The sequence below is a fragment of the Oncorhynchus masou genome, chromosome 26 (assembly GCF_036934945.1).
Source record: "Oncorhynchus masou masou isolate Uvic2021 chromosome 26, UVic_Omas_1.1, whole genome shotgun sequence".
NCBI lineage: Eukaryota > Metazoa > Chordata > Actinopteri > Salmoniformes > Salmonidae > Oncorhynchus > Oncorhynchus masou.
The window spans coordinates 12,967,268-12,986,066 of NC_088237.1; the positions used below are offsets into that span (position 1 = coordinate 12,967,268).

Below are 18,799 nucleotides of genomic sequence, written 5' to 3' on the forward strand. Positions count from 1 at the left end.
AGGAGGTTCCGTAGACAGTCTCAGGAGGTTCCGGACTGTAGACCGTCTCAGGAGGTTCCGGACAGACCGTCTCAGGAGGTTCCGGACCGTAGACCGTCTCAGGAGGTTCCGGACTGTAGACCGTCTCAGGAGGTTCCGGACCAGGAGGTTCCGGAGACAGTCTCAGGAGGTTCCGGACCGTAGACCGTCTCAGGAGGTTCCGGACTGTAGACCGTCTCAGGAGGTTCCGGACCGTCCAGGAGGTTCCGGACCGTCTCAGGAGGTTCCGGACCGTAGACCGTCTCAGGAGGTTCCGGACTGTAGACCGTCTCAGGAGGCTCCGGACCGTAGACCGTCTCAGGAGGTTCCGGACTGTAGACCGTCTCAGGAGGTTCCAGACTGTGGAACATTGCCAGAAGCTCTGAACTAGGAACTTTTCCCGGAAGCTCTGGACTGGGAACTGTCGCCGGAAGCTCTGGCCTGGGAACTGTGGCCGGAAGCTCTGGACTGTGGAGGAGCACTGGAGGCCTAATGCGTGGTGCCGGCACTGGTGGTACCGTTTCCGGTTCCGGGTTGGAGCGAGCGGTCGCATCTACACTTCGGTCCGCAGGTAGTATAACTTTTCATTACATTTCATTATAGTACAACGGTTTGATTTGTCTAATCTTAGCAATTTCTTCTTAGCTAGCTACATAGCCGTCTTTGTATCAAAGATAATTGCGTAATTATCGTATTTCGTCGTCCTAACGTAGTCTACACTGCTTTCTGCCCAGCAGCTAGCTAACGTCCACTAGCACAGCAGCTAGCTAACGTCCACTAGCACTGTAGAAACTATTACACTCAACGACTCGATTAGTGTAGTGTTAGCTAGCTACATAGTTGTCTTTGCTGTCTTCGTATCCAAGGTAATTGTGTAGTTTAGAGTGTGTAGACTTAGAGTGATTATCTTAATTTACCGAGGTTAGCTAGCCAACTATTTGTCGTCCTTAACGTAGGAGTCACTGCTAGCTAGCTAGCCAACAGCTAGCCAACGTCTTCCGAATTGAACTTCAACAACCCGGTCAACATTCCGCCTCGCTCCACAGGTAGTATCACATTTTCATTTCACTTCATTACAGTCCAACGGTTTGATTTGTTTGATCGTAGCTAGCTAGCTACATAGCCGTCTTTGTATCTAAGACAATTGTGTAGTCTGGAGCGATTTTCTAGGTTAGCTAGCCAGCTATTGTCGTTCTTTTAACGTAACGTTACGTAATCAACACTGCTAGCTAGCCAGCTAGCCCCGAATAGCAGCACTGTAGAAACTATTACACTCGACGGAACGACTTGATTAGTGTAGTGTCAACAACGTAGCCACTGCCAGCTAGCCTACTCCAGCAGTACTGTATCATTTCAATCATTTTAGTCAATAAGATTCTTGCTACGTAAGCTTAACGTTCTGAACATTCGATAAGTGTAGTCCACTTGTCATTCCAATCTCCTTTGCATTAGCGTAGCCTCTTCTGTAGCCTGTCAACTATGTGTCGATCTATCCCTGTTCTCTCCTCTCTGCACAGACCATACAAACGCTCCACACCGCGTGGCCGCGGCCACCCTAATCTGGTGGTCCCAGCGCGCACGACCCACGTGGAGTTCCAGGTCTCCGGTAGCCTCTGGAACTGCCGATCTGCGGCCAACAAGGCAGAGTTCATCTCAGCCTATGCCTCCCTCCAGTCCCTCGACTTCTTGGCACTGACGGAAACATGGATCACCACAGACAACACTGCTACTCCTACTGCTCTCTCTTCGTCCGCCCACGTGTTCTCGCACACCCCGAGAGCTTCTGGTCAGCGGGGTGGTGGCACCGGGATCCTCATCTCTCCCAAGTGGTCATTCTCTCTCTCTCCCCTTACCCATCTGTCTATCGCCTCCTTTGAATTCCATGCTGTCACAGTTACCAGCCCTTTCAAGCTTAACCTCTTTGAACTCTAGGGGCGCAATTTCATTTTTGGATGAAAAACGTTCCCGTTTTAAACAAGATATTTTGTCACAAAAAGATGCTCGACTATGCATATAATTGCTACTGTTCGAAAGAAAACACTCTGACGTGTCCAGAAATACAAATATCTTCTCTGTGCGTGCCCTTTAACATGAGCTTCAGGCAAAACCAAGATGACATGGCATCCAGGAAATGACAAGGATTTTTGAGGCTCTGTTTGTCATGATCTCCTTATATGGCTGTGAACGCAAGAGGAATGAGTCTGCCCTTTCTGTCGTTTCCCCAAGGTGTCTGCAGCATTGTGACGTATTTGTAGGCAGATCATTGGAAGATTGACCATAAGAGACCACATTTACCACGTGTCCGCCCGGTGTCCTGCGCCGAAATTGGTGCGCAAAGTCACCTGCCAGTATTTTTCCAAACAATACACAGAGTAAAGCAAGCTTCCACGAACTGCATGTCAATGAAGAGATATGTGAAAAAACACCTTGAGGACTGATTCCAAACAACGTTTGCCATGTTTCGGTCGATATTATGTAGTTAATCCGGAAAAAGTTTCACGTTGTAGGTGACTGCATTTTCGGTTCGTTTCAGTAGCCAGGCGCAATGTAGAAAACGGAACGATTTCTCCTACACACAGAAGCTTTCAGGAAACACTGCGCATTTGGTGTGTAACTGAGAGTCTCCTCATTGAAAACATCAGAAGCTCTTCAAAGGTAAATGATTTTATTTATTTGGTTATCTGGTTTTTGTGAAAATGTTGCGTGCTACATGTTATTCAAAATGCATTGCTAGCTTTGCATACTCTTACACAAATTAGTCCATTTCTATGGTTCAAAAGCATATTTTGAAAATCTGAGATGACAGTGTTGTTAAGAAAAGGCTAAGCTTGAGAGCAAACGCATTATTTTAATTTTATTTGCGATTTTCAGAAATCGTTAACGTTGCGTTATGCTAATGAGCCTGAGGCTTTAGTCACAATCCCGGATCCGGGATGGGGAGTTTCAAGAAGTTAACATCCTTATCATTTATCGCCCTCCAGGTTCCCTCGGAGAGTTCATCAATGAGCTTGATGCCTTGATAAGCTCCTTTCCTGAGGACGGCTCACCTCTCACAGTCCTGGGCGACTTTAACCTCCCCACGTCTACCTTTGACTCATTCCTCTCTGCCTCCTTCTTTCCACTCCTCTCCTCTTTTGACCTCACCCTCTCACCTTCCCCCCTACTCACAAGGCAGGCAATACGCTCGACCTCATCTTTACTAGATGCTGTTCTTCCACTAACCTCATTGCAACTCCCCTCCAAGTCTCCGACCACTACCTTGTATCCTTTTCCCTCTCGCTCTCATCCAACACTTCCCACACTGCCCCTACTCGGATGGTATCGCGCCGTCCCAACCTTCGCTCTCTCTCCCCGCTACTCTCTCCTCTTCCATCCTATCATCTCTTCCCTCTGCTCATACCTTCTCCAACCTATCTCCTGATTCTGCCTCCTCAACCCTCCTCTCTTCCCTTTCTGCATCCTTTGACTCTCTATGTCCCCTATCCTCCAGGCCGGCTCGGTCCTCCCCTCCCGCTCCGTGGCTCGACGACTCATTGCGAGCTCACAGAACAGTGCTCCGGGCAGCCGAGCGGAAATGGAGGAAAACTCGCCTCCCTGCAGACCTGGCATCCTTTCACTCCCTCCTCTCTACATTTTCCTCCTCTGTCTCTGCTGCTAAAGCCACTTTCTTCCACTCTAAATTCCAAGCATCTGCCTCTAACCCTAGGAAGCTCTTTGCCACCTTCTCCTCCCTTCTGAATCCTCCTCCCCCTCCCCCTCCTCCCTCTCTGCAGATGACTTCGTCAACCATTTTGAAAAGAAGGTCGACGACATCCGATCCTCGTTTGCTAAGTCAAACGACACCGCTGGTTCTGCTCACACTGCCCTACCCTGTGCTCTGACCTCTTTCTCCCTCTCTCTCCAGATGAAATCTCGCTTCTTGTGACGGCCGGCCGCCCAACAACCTGCCCGCTTGACCCTATCCCCTCCTCTCTTCTCCAGACCATTTCCGGAGACCTTCTCCCTTACCTCACCTCGCTCATCAACTCATCCCTGACCGCTGGCTACGTCCCTTCCGTCTTCAAGAGAGCGAGAGTTGCACCCCTTCTGAAAAAACCTACACTCGATCCCTCCGATGTCAACAACTACAGACCAGTATCCCTTCTTTCTTTTCTCTCCAAAACTCTTGAACGTGCCGTCCTTGGCCAGCTCTCCCGCTATCTCTCTCAGAATGACCTTCTTGATCCAAATCAGTCAGGTTTCAAGACTAGTCATTCAACTGAGACTGCTCTTCTCTGTATCACGGAGGCGTTCCGCACTGCTAAAGCTAACTCTCTCTCCTCTGCTCTCATCCTTCTAGACCTATCGGCTGCCTTCGACACTGTGAACCATCAGATCCTCCTCTCCACCCTCTCCGAGTTGGGCATCTCCGGTGCGGCCCACGCTTGGATTGCGTCCTACCTGACAGGTCGCTCCTACCAGGTGGCGTGGCGAGAATCTGTCTCCTCGCCACGCGCTCTCACCACTGGTGTCCCCCAGGGCTCTGTTCTAGGCCCTCTCCTATTCTCGCTATACACCAAGTCACTTGGCTCTGTCATAACCTCACATGGTCTCTCCCATTGCTATGCAGACGACACACAATTAATCTTCTCCTTTCCCCCTTCTGATGACCAGGTGGCGAATCGCATCTCTGCATGTCTGGCAGACATATCAGTGTGGATGACGGATCACCACCATTTCAGACGCTTTTGAACTACTTTTACTCGGCAAGACGGCCATGCTGCTCTTCCTCCCGCTGGGAAGGACTGCCCGTTCCATGATCTCGCCATCACGGTTGACAACTCCATTGTTTCCTCCTCCCAGAGCGCTAAGAACCTTGGCGTGATCCTGGACAACACCCTGTCGTTCTCAACTAACATCAAGGCGGTGGCCCGTTCCTGTAGGTTCATGCTCTACAACATAATAATAACAATAGCGGCGCAGGTCCTAATCCAATATCTCCCGTCTGGATTACTAACTCGCTGTTGGCTGGGCTTATTGCCATTAATACAACTAATAAGCCCGTCTAGTTCAACATCCCAAGACGTCACCCCGCTCCTCCGCCTCTCCACTGGGAAGGCGCAGGTCCTAATCCAGGTGCTTGTCGGATCTCCCGTACCTCCAGGATTGATCAGGCCCTACACCCAAACAAGGGCACTCTCATCCACTGGCTTCCAGCCTCCCTTGAAGTCAGTTCCGCTCAGCCCAGTCAAAACTGTTTGCTGCTCTGGCCCCCCAATGGTGGAACAAACTCCCTCACGACGCCAGGACAGCGGAGTCAATCACCACCTTCCGGAGACACCTGAAACCCCACCTCTTCAAGGAATACCTAGGATAGGATAAAGCAATCCTTCTCACCCCCCCTTAAATGATTTAGATGCACTATTGTAAAGTGGCTGTTCCACTGATGTCAGAAGGTGAATTCACCAATTTGTAAGTCGCTCTGGATAAGAGCGTCTGCTAAATGACTTAAATGTAAATGTAATGTAATGTACCGGGCTGGTGACACGCACCTCAGTGCGGGGAGGAGACACAGGACATACTGGACAATGGAGGTGCACTGGAGGCCTGATGCGTGGGACCGGTACAGGTGGCACCGGGCTGATGACACGCACCTCAGGGAGAGTGCGGGGAGAAGGCACAGGACACACTGGACTGTGGAGATGTACTGGCGGTCTAGAGCACAGAGCTGGCACAACCCTTCTTGACTGGATGCTCACTCCAGCCCGGTAAGTGCGGGAAGCTGGCACAGGATACACTAGGCTGTGAAGGCACACTGGCGACACAGTGCATAGAATCGGCACAGGATATCCTGGATTGAGGAGACGTACTGGAGACCAGGAGCGCTGAGCCGGCATAATCCGTCACGGCTGAATGCCCACTATTGCACGGCAACTGCGGGAAGCTGGAACAGAGCACACCGGGTTGTGAATGCACACTGGAGACACCGTGCACATCACCGCATAACACGGTGCCTGTCCGGTCACACGCTCCCAACAGTAAGCACAGGGACTTGGCTCAGGTCTGAACCCTGACTCCGCCAATCTCCCCGTGTGCCCCCCCCCCCCACCCACAATTTTTGGGGGGCTGCCTCTCGTGTTTACTTCGTTGAGCTAATTCCTTGTATCGTCGCCATTCCGCTTTCGCTGCCTCTATCTCCTCCTTCAGACGGCGATACTCCCCGGCCCTTGTCCAGGGTCCTGCTCCCTCCAGGATTTCCTCCCAGGTCCAGTCCTCCTGACCAAGCTGCTTGGTCCATTGCTGGTGGGATCTTCTGTCACGATCATTGAAATGAGTAGACCAAGGCGCAGCGTGCGTAGAGTTCCACATAATTTTAATAAACCGAAACTCACTGAACAAAACAACAAACAACCAAACGAAATATGAAGCTACTGTTATGCACTCTAAATGTTATGCAACTAAATGTAGACAAGATCCCACAAATAACCATGTGGAAATGGCTACCTAAATATGATCCCCAATCAGAGACAACGATAAACAGCTGCCTCTGATTGGGAACCATATCAGGCCACCATAGACATACAAACTCACCTAGATGGCCCACCCAAGTCACTATCACTATGGTCAGGGTGTGACACCTGCTTAATATTGCCTGCTAAAATGAAATTATTTTAACTAAAAACGCAGGTTTAAAAATAATATACTTGTGTATTGATTTTAAGAAAGGCATTGATGTTTATGGTTAGGTACATTGGTGTAACAATAGTGCTTTTTTCACGAATGCGCTTTTATAAAATCATCACCCGTTTGGCGAAATAGGCTGTGATTTGATGCTAAATTAACAGGCACCGACTTGATTATATGCAATGTAGGACAAGCTAGTTAAACTAGTAATATCATCAACCATCTGTAGTTAACTAGTGATTATGTGAAGATTAATTGTTTAATGCTAGCTAGAAACTTACCTTGGCTCCTTGCTGCACTCGTGTAACAGGTGGTCAGCCTGCCACGCAGTCTCCTCGTGGATTGCAATGTAATCGGCCATAATCGGTGTCCAAAAATGCAGATTACCGATTTTTATGAAAACTTTAAACCGGCCCTAAATTATCGGCCATGCTGATTAATCTGACCTCTATTCTGAAGGCACTGTACAGTGCATTCGGAAAGTATTCAGACCCCTTCCCCTTTTCAACATTTTATTATGTTACAGCCTTATTTTAAAGTGGATTAAAAAATATATATTTAATGATCATCCTTGAGATGTTTCTACATCTTCATTGGAGTCCACTTGTGGAAAATTATATTGATTGGATATGATTTGGAAAGGCACACACCTGTTTCTATAGTTGACAGAGCATGTCAGAATAAAAACTAAGCCATAAGGTCGAAAGAAATGTCCGTTTAGCTCAGAGACAGGATTGTGTCTAGGCACAGATCTGGGGAAGGGTACCAAAAACGTTCTGCAGCATTGAAGGTCCCCAAGAACACAGTGGCCTCCATCATTCTTAAATGGAAGAAGTTTGGAACCACTAGGACTCTTCCTAGAGCTGGCCACCTGGCCAAACTGAGTAATCTGAGAAGGGCCTTGGTCAGGGAGGTGACCAGGAACCCAATGGTCACTCTGACAGAGCTCCAGAGTTACTCTGTGGAGATAAGAGAATCTTCCAGAAGGACAACCATCTCTGTAGCACTCCACCAATCAGGCCTTTATGGAAGAGTGGCCAGACAGAAGCCACTCCTCAGTAAAAGGCACATGACAGCCCACTTGGAATTTGCTAAAAGGCACCTAAAAACTCTCAGACATGCGAAACAAGATTCTCTGGTTTGATGAAACCAAGATTGAACACTTTGGTCTGAATGCCAAGCGTCACATCTGGAGGAAATCTGGCACCATCCCTACGGTGAAGCATGGTGGTGGCAGCATCACGCTGTGGGGATGTTTTTCAGTGCCAGCAACTGGGAGACTAGTCAGGATTGAGGGAAAGATGAACGGAGCAAAGTACAAAGAGATCCTTGATGAAAACCTGCTCCAGAGCAGAGTAGGACCCCAGACTTGGATGAAGGTTCACCTTCCAACAGAACAACGAACATAAGCACACAGCCGAGACAACGCAGGAGTGGCTTTGGGACAAGTCTCTGAATGTCCTTTAGTGCCCCAGCCAGAGCCCAGACTTGAACCCGATTTAACATCTCTGGAGAGACCTGAAAATAGCTGTGCAGTGACACTCCCCATCCCACCTTTCAAAGCTTGAGAGGATCTGCAGAGAAGAATGGGACAAACCCCCCCCCCCCCCGAAAAAAAGGTGTATCAAGCTTGTTGCGTCATACCCAAGAAGACTCAAGGCTGTAATCGCTGCCAAAGGTGCTTCAACAAAGTACTGAGTAAAGGGTCTGAACGCTTATGTAAATGTGATATTTCAGCTTCTTGTTTTTTTATATATTAGCAGCAATTTCTTCAAACCTGTTTTTGCTTTGTCAGTATGGGGTATTGTGTATAGATTGATGAGGGAAAGGAACTAATCAATTTTAGAATAAGGTTGTAATGTAGCAAAATGTGGAAAAAGTCAAGGGGATCTGAATATTTTTTGAATGCACTGTAAACCCTTTTGCTTCTACATAAATAGTTAGAACCCATGACCTTAAAGATATCCAGGTCCAAAACAGCATCCTTTCCATCACAAAGTTGACCTATATACTATTCAATGTTTTTAACATGTGCAATATCTCTTCATCCATATACTAAGCTGAGCTAACTTATGACTCATTAATAGTTCCAAGACATCTGCATCCAACACTAGTACATTGTTGCCTTGCCAAAACCGAGACAACAACTTCTTGGCTTAAGCAGAAACAGGCAAGTAGCGTACTGTCCCTATCTAATCCCAGACCCATTTCTCAGGATAAAGATCTGGTCCTACCTAGTGTAACCCAGAAGCAGGCTCTCTTTGGCTCCAGGAACAGACGGCTTCGTGCAATTCACTGCATTGCGCACGTCTCCATTGTGTTGTGCGTAAAAGCAGCATTACACAAGCAAGGAGAGTAATAGAAGTGAAAAACACTACCAGCTGCATGTGATGCAATTATGCTGGCAATTATCTGATAGACAACCACAGCACCAGGCACTGTGGAGCCTTGGAGGAGGCAGGGAGGGAGGCAGGGGGCAGGGAGGGCAAACACTGCAGCCCAGCAGACTGATGACAGCGCAGAAGCATTGGGCTAGCCTGGAACCCTCTTGGTGCAATAACAATCTGTAATGTTAATTTTTCAAACATTTATATGGACAGGTAAGCCATTGCAAAATAATGAGAAATAATTATATTTTACAACAAGGACCTGGTTAAACAGTATGAACATTTAAAAACACTCATCTCTCAAACACACCCACACACACACACACACACACACACCGAACACAGTAACACTGCATGCTTAACTAGGCCATGGTAATCAACCACAGTGACATGACCTGTGGACAGGAGCTATGGTTTATGAGGACTCCTCCATGGTTTATGAGGACTCATACATAATTTATGAGGACTGTGGTCATATGGGAGGCTCCTCAAGGACAGTTCTCCGATGCTGCTGCTACAGGGGCTTGAGCCATCCATTTCTTACAACAGGACGCTATTGTAGACATTTCAAGAAATGTTATTTTCTCATGACACTTGATTGATCGAATTCACACAATTGATCACATTGGCTGTCTGTTCTCTCCAATGAACTGATAGAAACACTCTTTGCATAATTATTTTAATAAACTTCTCTTCTTTCAACAAAAATATCTGACCATGCAGCAGTACACCTCCTTGTATGCTGACTGAGACTCCTCCACGCCTCTCCTCCTGAACATGGCATTGTACTGTGCTGTGTAGCACGGCAGCATTTAGCCCACTTCTCTCTAATTAAAATAGACTCAGAGAAAACAAACCCTGCACCAAAATCCTTCAACCTTTTTTTCTCTAGCCTCTCCCTTGCTCCCCCTGGCTCTCACTCGTTTTCAGACGGACAAACAGACAGATGTACAGACCTGGTTTCTGTTAAAGGCTGGCTTTCTTCCCCCCCTCCCCATCTGCCTGGGCATATTTTCAAACTAAAACACACCATTGAGTGGGTAACAGTACTCTCCTTGTCTGGGGCCAGGGGCTCACATGGCTGGCCAGCAGGGTAGCCACTCTGTATATGGGGAGAGGAGAGCGCGTTGAGGGGAGAGAGGAGAGGCTAGCCGGGAGCAGGGTCAGGGGAGTGGGAAGTTGGGAGCAGGGAGTGAGTTGCAGGGGAGAGAGGGGGAGGGCAGGGTGCAGGGAGCGGGGAGAAGGGTGCTGGGCAGGGGCCAGTCCAGGTTAAAATAACAAGCTGCCTCTCAGCAGTGGGTTTAGCAGCCCTACAACTACAGCTAGTCAGCTAGAGTTGGGGCTCAAGCTTTCTCTCTCTCTCTCTCTCGCTGGTACACACGTACACACGCAAATTCTCAGAAATGCACACAGATGCACAAACACACACAAACACATCCACATGCGGGCACACCTTGCATAGGCACACACATACCGGTATGTGGACAAACCAGTGGATACACACATACCGGTATGTGGACAAACCAGTGGACACACACATACCGGTATGTGGACAAACCAGTGGACACACACATACCGGTATGTGGACAAACCAGTGGACACACACATACCGGTATGTGGACAAACCAGTGGACACACACATAAACGTGCCTTCACAATCATGCATGAAAACATACATGGAGCATATGCTTGGCTGCCCAGGCAAGCATACAGACACATCCCATCCCTCCTGTTTCACATGTGAGTGATGTTGACGTGAGGCTGATAATGAACTCCTAATGAGGAGGATAAGTCAGACGGTGACAACCGGAGGCAGAATTTCTCTTTGGGATTACTCTGGTCTCTAACTCCAGACACAAAACTGGCTTTTCATAGGCTACTGTGAGACTATACAGGCATCTGCTATGTTTCACTAGTGAATGGAAAGAGAAAGCAACTCAAATCCTAATGTACCTTCAGGTACTGGATAGAAAAAAACAAGTACATGGAAAAGAACCATTGTCTATATAGGAGACACTCTCTTGGCAGCCGCGGCAGAAACTGTAGAAATGTTTTAGTGTTTGGAGTGAGTGTGTGTTAGTATTTGAACGTGGTGTCTGTTAGTGTTTTAGTGAGCAGAGCGGTGCTGTGGTGTGTTTATAATAACAGTGGTGAGGTTTCACAGGCCAGCTAGGCTGTTGTCCTGTTCCGACTGACATATTTGGTAGACTTGGCAGGAAACTGTTCTCCCTCCTTCATTTCTCTCCATCTCTCTTATGTCTTTCACCACTCTCCATCCCCATCCTTCTCTTCCTTACTTGCTCTCTGCCCTCCATTCCTCCCTCCTTCCTTCCTTCTCCACCTACCTCTGGTCTGAATGAGGCTGTCCATTCATTTTTTTTTCTCTTCATAAGTGCTGCACACCTGGTGACATGAGGGCACGGCTCTCTTCGCTTGCTCTCCGTCTCTCTTTCTCTATCCTCCCCTACCCTTTACCCCTGCCTCTGTCTATCAATCTACATCTTCCTTTGTCGCTCCCACTTTTCTGCCTCTGCATCTCCCCCTCTCTCTCGTTGATTCTCCCTCCCACTCTCTTCTTCCCCTGCATGTCTCTGTACCTCCCTACCTCAACCTCTCTGTCTCTCTTCCTCTTCAGGACCGTGTTCTGGTGGTGCTGTTCTCTGAGACTCGGGTCGCTGTGCAGCGCTGGGTTTATTAAATGAATGATGTTTGGCAGCCGGCGGGCCCCCATCATCCAGCTGAAGCTACACATTCCTCGGACGCCCTCTCACAGTTGCAGCTAGGCCCCTCTCACTGACAACCAAAACAAGGTTGGCCGTGCTGAGCTTGTGTGTGTGCGCGTTTGTGTGCGCGTTTGTGTGTGTGTGTGTGTGTGTGTGTGTGTGTGTGTGTATGTGTGTATGTGTGTATGAGTGAGTGAGTGAGTGAGTGAGTGTGAGTGAGTGAGTGAGTGTGTGTGTGTGTGTGAGTGAGTGAGTGAGTGAGTAAGTGAGTAAGTGAGTGAGTGAGTGAGTGAGTGAGTGAGTGAGTGAGTGAGTGAGTGAGTGAGTGAGTGAGTGAGTGAGTGAGTGAGTGTGCGAGCGTAAAAGATCCCTCTGTCCATTCACACACAGACAAGCTCAATTGAACAGAGAGGGCTAGGTAGACTAATAAAGTCAACATGCCGCATGTCTCGTCGTCAGGTGGAAATGACACCCTCTCTGCTTCCGACAAGATGAAAACAGGTGAATGTACACTATGACAACATGTAGAGGAATATGCTCAACACACACACAAGCACACACACAAGCTTGGCCAACCTCATTTTGGTTGTGAGTGAGGGGCCTAGCTGCGACACACACACAACAAGCCACCGTGTTAAGTACAAACCGGTTCCAAGTTAATCTGTTTTTGTATAGATGAAGGATCTTAATTTAACCCATCTTGCTACAGCATGAAAATAATCCTGCAGCAGCAGGAAATGTGAATTATTATGTGGATTATAATTCATCTACATTTTTGTAGGGGTTGATACATTTTTCTTAAGGGAAAATCAAGTCTGAAATTGGAAATTACAAACTTCAGAAGCCTTTTTAAACCTCAAATACACTATAAGCTTTACATTGCAGTTCTCCTGCAACAGGGTGATCAAATTAAGATCCTACATCTGTACATGATCTAGGCTCTTTTGGGGACTATAGTCTAAACCTATGAGGGCAGATAGAATAGTCCAGCCTACTAACCTTGTATCAGTGGCACAGAAATTCAGGAATCTATGGCACAGAGCGTAATGTGACGGGCCTCTGTGGGAATGAATGTGCGTCATTGAGAGAATAGGGTTTCCCTCAAATAGATTCTTGCTGCACCCTTTTCTCCTTCAAATTTAACTGAATCACACCCTCCTTCTCTCTCTTTCTCTCCCTCTCTCTGTCAGTCCCTCTCTCTCTCTCTCTGTCATTCCCTCTCTCTCTCTCGCTGTGGCATAGAAATATTTAGACGTTTGATAATTAGGTAATATACAGTTTGAAAATTGAACAAAATCCAGAACTGTTTGGACTGTTGGATCCCCAACTCTTTTTCAAGCATTCAACTATTTTAGCAGAAGCATTGTTATAATGTATGGCATTGTAGAATATACAGTCCTCTTGTGTGTGTGGATAGGGAAAATGAGAAGGAGAACCAAGGCATAAACTAATCTCATATAAAATGCCTTTTTTAAATGTCCAATTTACAACTTCTCTATTACTGAGCCAAAGTTTGGATTGAATCAGCCCCAAACTCACTAGAAAAGGCTATTTCCTCGAATCATATCCCTCAAGAAGCCTCTGCTGAAATACAAACCATTTTTGCAGCTTGCTAGTCCACTGCAGCGCTTACCGCAGAGCTACTCACACTGTCTAAAAAGAGATTTATATCATGATATGTTATTAGAAGTGCTCTAACGTCCTAAGAAATCCCCCAGAAATTCATTAAAAAGCTATTTATGAAGCGGTAATCTATCTGAAACGGTTTCATCTGACATTACAATGTTTTCCTCAAACTATACATGCTATATTATACAGATGGTAATGATTGACTAAGAACTGAATGTTCATAAAGCCTACCTTACACATCTATAAACACATTGTAAACTTGACATTATGGCTACAGAGAGCAAAACAATGGTGACAGGAGAGTTTGAAGTAGCAGTGGAGGAATTCTTGGGGCTGCTGGATGCTGCAATGTAAAGCAAAGAACACATTCTGGCAGGCAGTCAGAGGAGGCTGGCTCATAAATACTGCAGGAGGGCAGGTTTATGAAAATCTATGCTTCTCTGAGTTGGGCGAGACCTGCACCCAGAGGAGAGCTAGACACAAAACACACACACACACACACACAAGCACGCACGCACACACAAACACACACACACACACACACACACACACACAAACGCAGATGACGAGATTTTTTTATCCTTAGGAAAAAACGAAAGGCTGCTTCAAAAATTATACCTTATTCCATTTGTATTGCACTAAAAAGCCGTTCACTATGGAGGATACAGAATAATGTCCTACCATCATAGGTGACATTTGATCATTTCCCATACTGTACAGCACATACTCTGCTGACCGGCGACCAGGCCTTGTTTAACAGACAGACCTGTTCTGATCCAGCCAGCGAGCCTCTCCTGGTGTAGCTAGCCTTCTCTCTCAAGAGGCTCACGCAACTCACGTCAAGGAAACGCCTGTGGAAGACAGGACATGCTGCCTGGCCTGCCGCTCCGCACAGCACTCACCCTGACCAATTGCAAGGCCTCTTGAGAATCAAAGCCCCCGTAACCAAGTGCTCTGAGAGAAGGGGGACAATTTGTCAGACCTCGTGTCGTCGTGTGTTGTTAGTGAGGTTGGTCAGCATCTTTGAACACGATTTGATCAGATGACCCATCACTAACACCATGTACAGTTCAAAAGGGATGTGCCCAAAGTCACTCAACAGTCAACACCAAAACACATGGCCTAAACACGTTTCAATAAACATCCGTATGAAGATATGGGCCAGCTAGGGCCTCTTACTTAAAAATAACTCATTATAGTCGAGACTTTAGACAGTGTGCTAGTCCAGAGTACAATCCTGGTGGATATCCATGTGGATTTTATATGTTCAATTTTGTTTTTTTATGCTCCTTTGCTGCCAAACCAATTGCCCTCTGGGACAAATAAAGTTGAAACCCTTTGGAGTGTCCAGTATCCCATCTTTAATAGTGTGACGTGCCTTCTGCCAACACTAAAACGTCTGCTTAAATATTATCTCAACTTGGACACCTTTTTATTTTTGGTTTTATTCTAATCTATCACTAGAGGGCGTAACTTCCCTGGGAGGCAACACAGTAGTGGCTACTGAGAAGGGTATGGAGGAGGTAGAGCTGTTGTTTACCCTTGAAGATCAGGGACAACAAATCCAACATTTATGAGCGAAGGGTTTTGTATGACAGAGACCAGTCGTTGTTGATTCACTTTGTTGAAGAAATCACAGTGGAGATGATGCGTTAATGAACACTACCCACAGGTCTGGTTGACATACTAGAGTACCTCAGCTTCATATGGATGTGTTCATTCACATCCTTCACGCTGAGGAGAATACACAACTTGTACATCTGCATTTAAAACGTAGCAGCTGTACTAACTTTGGATTGCAATTCAATGATGAGAAAAGACATTGGGAGATATTTTTAAAAGTCCAACAAAATCTGTCCTGAAAGTCAGGAAACCCTTCTCCGGATACACAGTGTCCTTAGACATAAAATAAACAAAGCGCGAGGCTGAATAAAACAATAGGCGAGGTCAGTAAATGCACTTGAATACAATAAAAAGCTACTCTAGAATGTGTACCTTCACATTTAAGATGAATTTCTTATCCATTTAAGTCACATTCAAGCCGGTCTGGAGAATGCAAATCCCGGTAACTACTGTATAAAAGCACACGAATTACAGTAAACCATGCGGAAATGTGTTTGATATCAGTCTCTAACTACTGATAACCTTTTAAAATTGGTGTGAGCTGATGTGAAAGCCTTTCCTCCGACCCACAGCCACCTAGCCAGGTCAAACAAAAGGCTGGGTTTGAGGGCTGGTTATCTGGTTGAGGGCTGGTTATCAGCCCTGACTCTGTCTCAGGTTCCCCACCCTGGTAGGACAGTATATACACTATACGGACCACTGGACAGTGGCATACAGTTGTTTATCAAAAGCACAAACACATACTTGGCATTTGAACAGTGGCCAACTTTAAAATAGAACGGGAAAAGGAAAATGTGTTGGAACGTGCATGCGGAGAGTATTTCCCTTTAATAGCTTAGATAAAGTGCTCATGATAGAATCAGCACAAGTTAACACACGTGTTCGATATTCAGAGTAGCCTATAGGAATATGCGTTGGAGAAGAAGCTGAGCTTTGGGGCACCCCGCAAAGTAATAAGAATGACCCGTCTCATGTAATAATTTTAGGCCGTATAATAATAAAAATAATTATTATAATAATAATACATTTGGGCACAATGCGTTAATTGTGGGCATATTTTTGTGCCATTCCCTTTCCCTAAAAAAAAAGCCAAACATTAAAATGATAGCTCATCTTTTACCTGTTCCCGTGGAATGCATGGGAGCGAGGTCCGACGGTGGGACTTGCTGTTGCTGTGACTGTGCGCCATCTCTGAAGAGACCACCGAACTGGATCTCCGTCGCCTTTTAAACACGGGAATGATATTATCTTCCTTCCCCGCTGTCACGTAGCAACAACCCGCACCGAGTGGCCCTGAGCCTGTCAGGAGCCGGTCAGCATACCTCGCTAGCAGGACCCCCAGCACTCCTACCAGGTACGCCAGGTAGGGTCTCCAGCTGGCCCGGACCTTGTTGAGGGAGATGAGAGACACAGTCCTGATGATGCTGATGAAGACGATGACGGAAACCCCCTGTCCGAGCCTGACCACCATCAGCGCCCCGCTGGCTAGACAGGACAGAACCACCACGGTTGCGGTAAACGACAGCAACTGGTCCTCCGCACCGTGCAGGAGAGACTGCGCCGCGGCTTCGCCCAAGTGACACACTGCCAACAGAAACACGGCGGTCCGGATCAGCACCCCGCAACGGATCAGGTACAAGCCAACCCAAAAGAAGGCACATACGAGAGTGAAGACAGGGGACACCAGGTACCATATGTTCAACAACAGTTCCACCACACAGCTCGCCACGAAATGAACTAGAGATCCAGACTCGCCGTTATTCTCGCTGTTACTGCTGCAACTCTGCTGCTCCACGTCCCAGTCAACCAATCTGACCAGCAAAGCGAGAATAACCGATACAGAGCCCACACACACTGCGGACGACAGTCTCCGGGAACTCCATATTTCTGCGAGTCTCAGCCAAGACTGGCAGCCTGCGTCCTGATACAGAGGGGTGACACATGTTTTCACATAGCCGTTGCGCTCCACAGCCCGCGGGCATTTCTCATGAGCGCTCCTTGATATACCTCTGCCGCTGTCAGCTTCCACTTCCATCGCCATCACATAGGGGGAGCGAAGGAAGCGGCGTGAACTATATATATGCCGTGTGTAAATGTAAAAGGCTCAGTGCATTTTCATACCATGTTTGACAGAGAGAGCCATAACGCGCGGCAGTGTGTGGGACTGTGCGCTACTGCATGGGCGCTTCCAAATTATTGACCCATTTCTCCCCAAAACACACAATGTAGGCTACATAAAAATACAGAACACGAATGAACGAACAAACGTACTATAAAAAAGTAACGGTTCACTGTGTAGACTTCAACAAACCGCGTAAAACATCCCCATATTTTCTATAGTCCTCCCTGCGCGGGAGCAGCCTCCATCCAGTGAACCAGAAAGAGCAACTCTTGGCTATTCGCACATCTAGGCCACTGCCTGCATCTCCTCTCATCTCCCTCTATATCGCCCTCTCGCACAACACTCTCCTCTCTCCTTTGTGTCGCTCCGTCTGTTTCTCTCTCGGTGTTATTTCTCCCTCACGTTTCTTCTGCTCTTCATAGGCTAGGCTACTACTCTCCTATTGAAGGAACAGCAGCGGAGTTTGCCGAAGCGTGGCATACTGCTGCGCGGACGTAAACCATGTTTACATAGAGATTTCCTGCCGTATTTTTTTTTTTTACGGAGATGAAATAGATCCCCGGCTTGGTCCGGTGGCTCGAAAGGCGTCACAAAACAAAGCAATAATGATCGTGGTGGTATTGATTATAATTATGATAATGATTGTAATAATTGGGCCTATTTCCACGAACATCAATTAAATGATAACCTTTTCTGTATGCTCTGCTGGAAATAAATACCATGTCATGGTAGTAGAAAATGGCTCGTGAGATTCCCAGTGCAGTTGGAAACCGCTGGCAGAAGATCCCACGTTTTTTTCTATGGAAGGTGTACCTTGAATAATGCATATTAAACTCACTTGCATCATGGGCTACGTCATCCAATCCATATCCTAAAAAGATGAGCTCAACGTACACCTCTTCTCTCATAGTGTATTTCATGAAAGGAATGGACTTCAGAAGGTAACCATTAGGCTATCTTTCACTTGTTATGATCTTATCAGCGTTAATTATTTTAGGGTAAGCCAAATCTATTGTCATGAAAGAGAAGACCAGGCAGGTGCAACTGAAGGGCAATTCACATGATGCTTCTACATCTGCATTGTTTGCTGTTTGGGGTTTTAGGCTGAGTTTCTGTACAGCACTTTGTGACATTGGCTGATGTAAAAAGGGCTTTATAAATACATTTGATTGATGTAAGACTGGATCTGAGGTTTGTGAAGTGGCATACATGGCACCCTATTCCCCATATAGTAAAAAAACTGTGCTTTTATATAGGGAATGAGTGCCATTTGGGACCCAAGTTGGATTTGGAATATAAACTCCTCACATATTTTGGTAGAATAGAACAACTTTTGGGAGCAGTGTATTCAGAGAGGAAAGGTGTTTGAGATTGTGTTTACAGTGAGCCACAGGTAGAGAGGTCACACATACAATCTCCCTCCCTACCAGCTCTGTGTTGTCACATTGTACCTTGTTAATGCATGACCTTACATGCACTTTTTATTTATTGATTGAACCCTTATTTTAACAGGTAATTTGACTGAGAAAACATTCTCATTTACAGCAACAACTTGGGGAATAGTTACAGGGGAGAGGAATGGAGATGAATGAACCAATTGGAAGCTGGGCATGATTAAGTGCCTATGATGATAC

The 18,799-nt window shown here is 46.7% G+C and overlaps 1 protein-coding gene across 2 annotated transcripts in view; it reads right to left on the reverse strand.

Moving 5' to 3' along the window:
* Positions 1–17,621, reverse strand: part of LOC135514825 (cGMP-inhibited 3',5'-cyclic phosphodiesterase 3A-like) — a 100,412-nt gene extending 82,791 nt beyond the window's left edge. For both annotated transcript variants that reach the window (XM_064938458.1, XM_064938457.1), the window contains exon 1: positions 16,164–17,621. In XM_064938458.1, the coding sequence (XP_064794530.1) occupies positions 16,164–17,084 (921 nt within the window). In that variant the 5' untranslated portion in view covers positions 17,085–17,621. The remainder of the gene's footprint in view (positions 1–16,163) is intronic.
* Between the last annotated feature and the right edge of the window lie 1,178 nt (positions 17,622–18,799).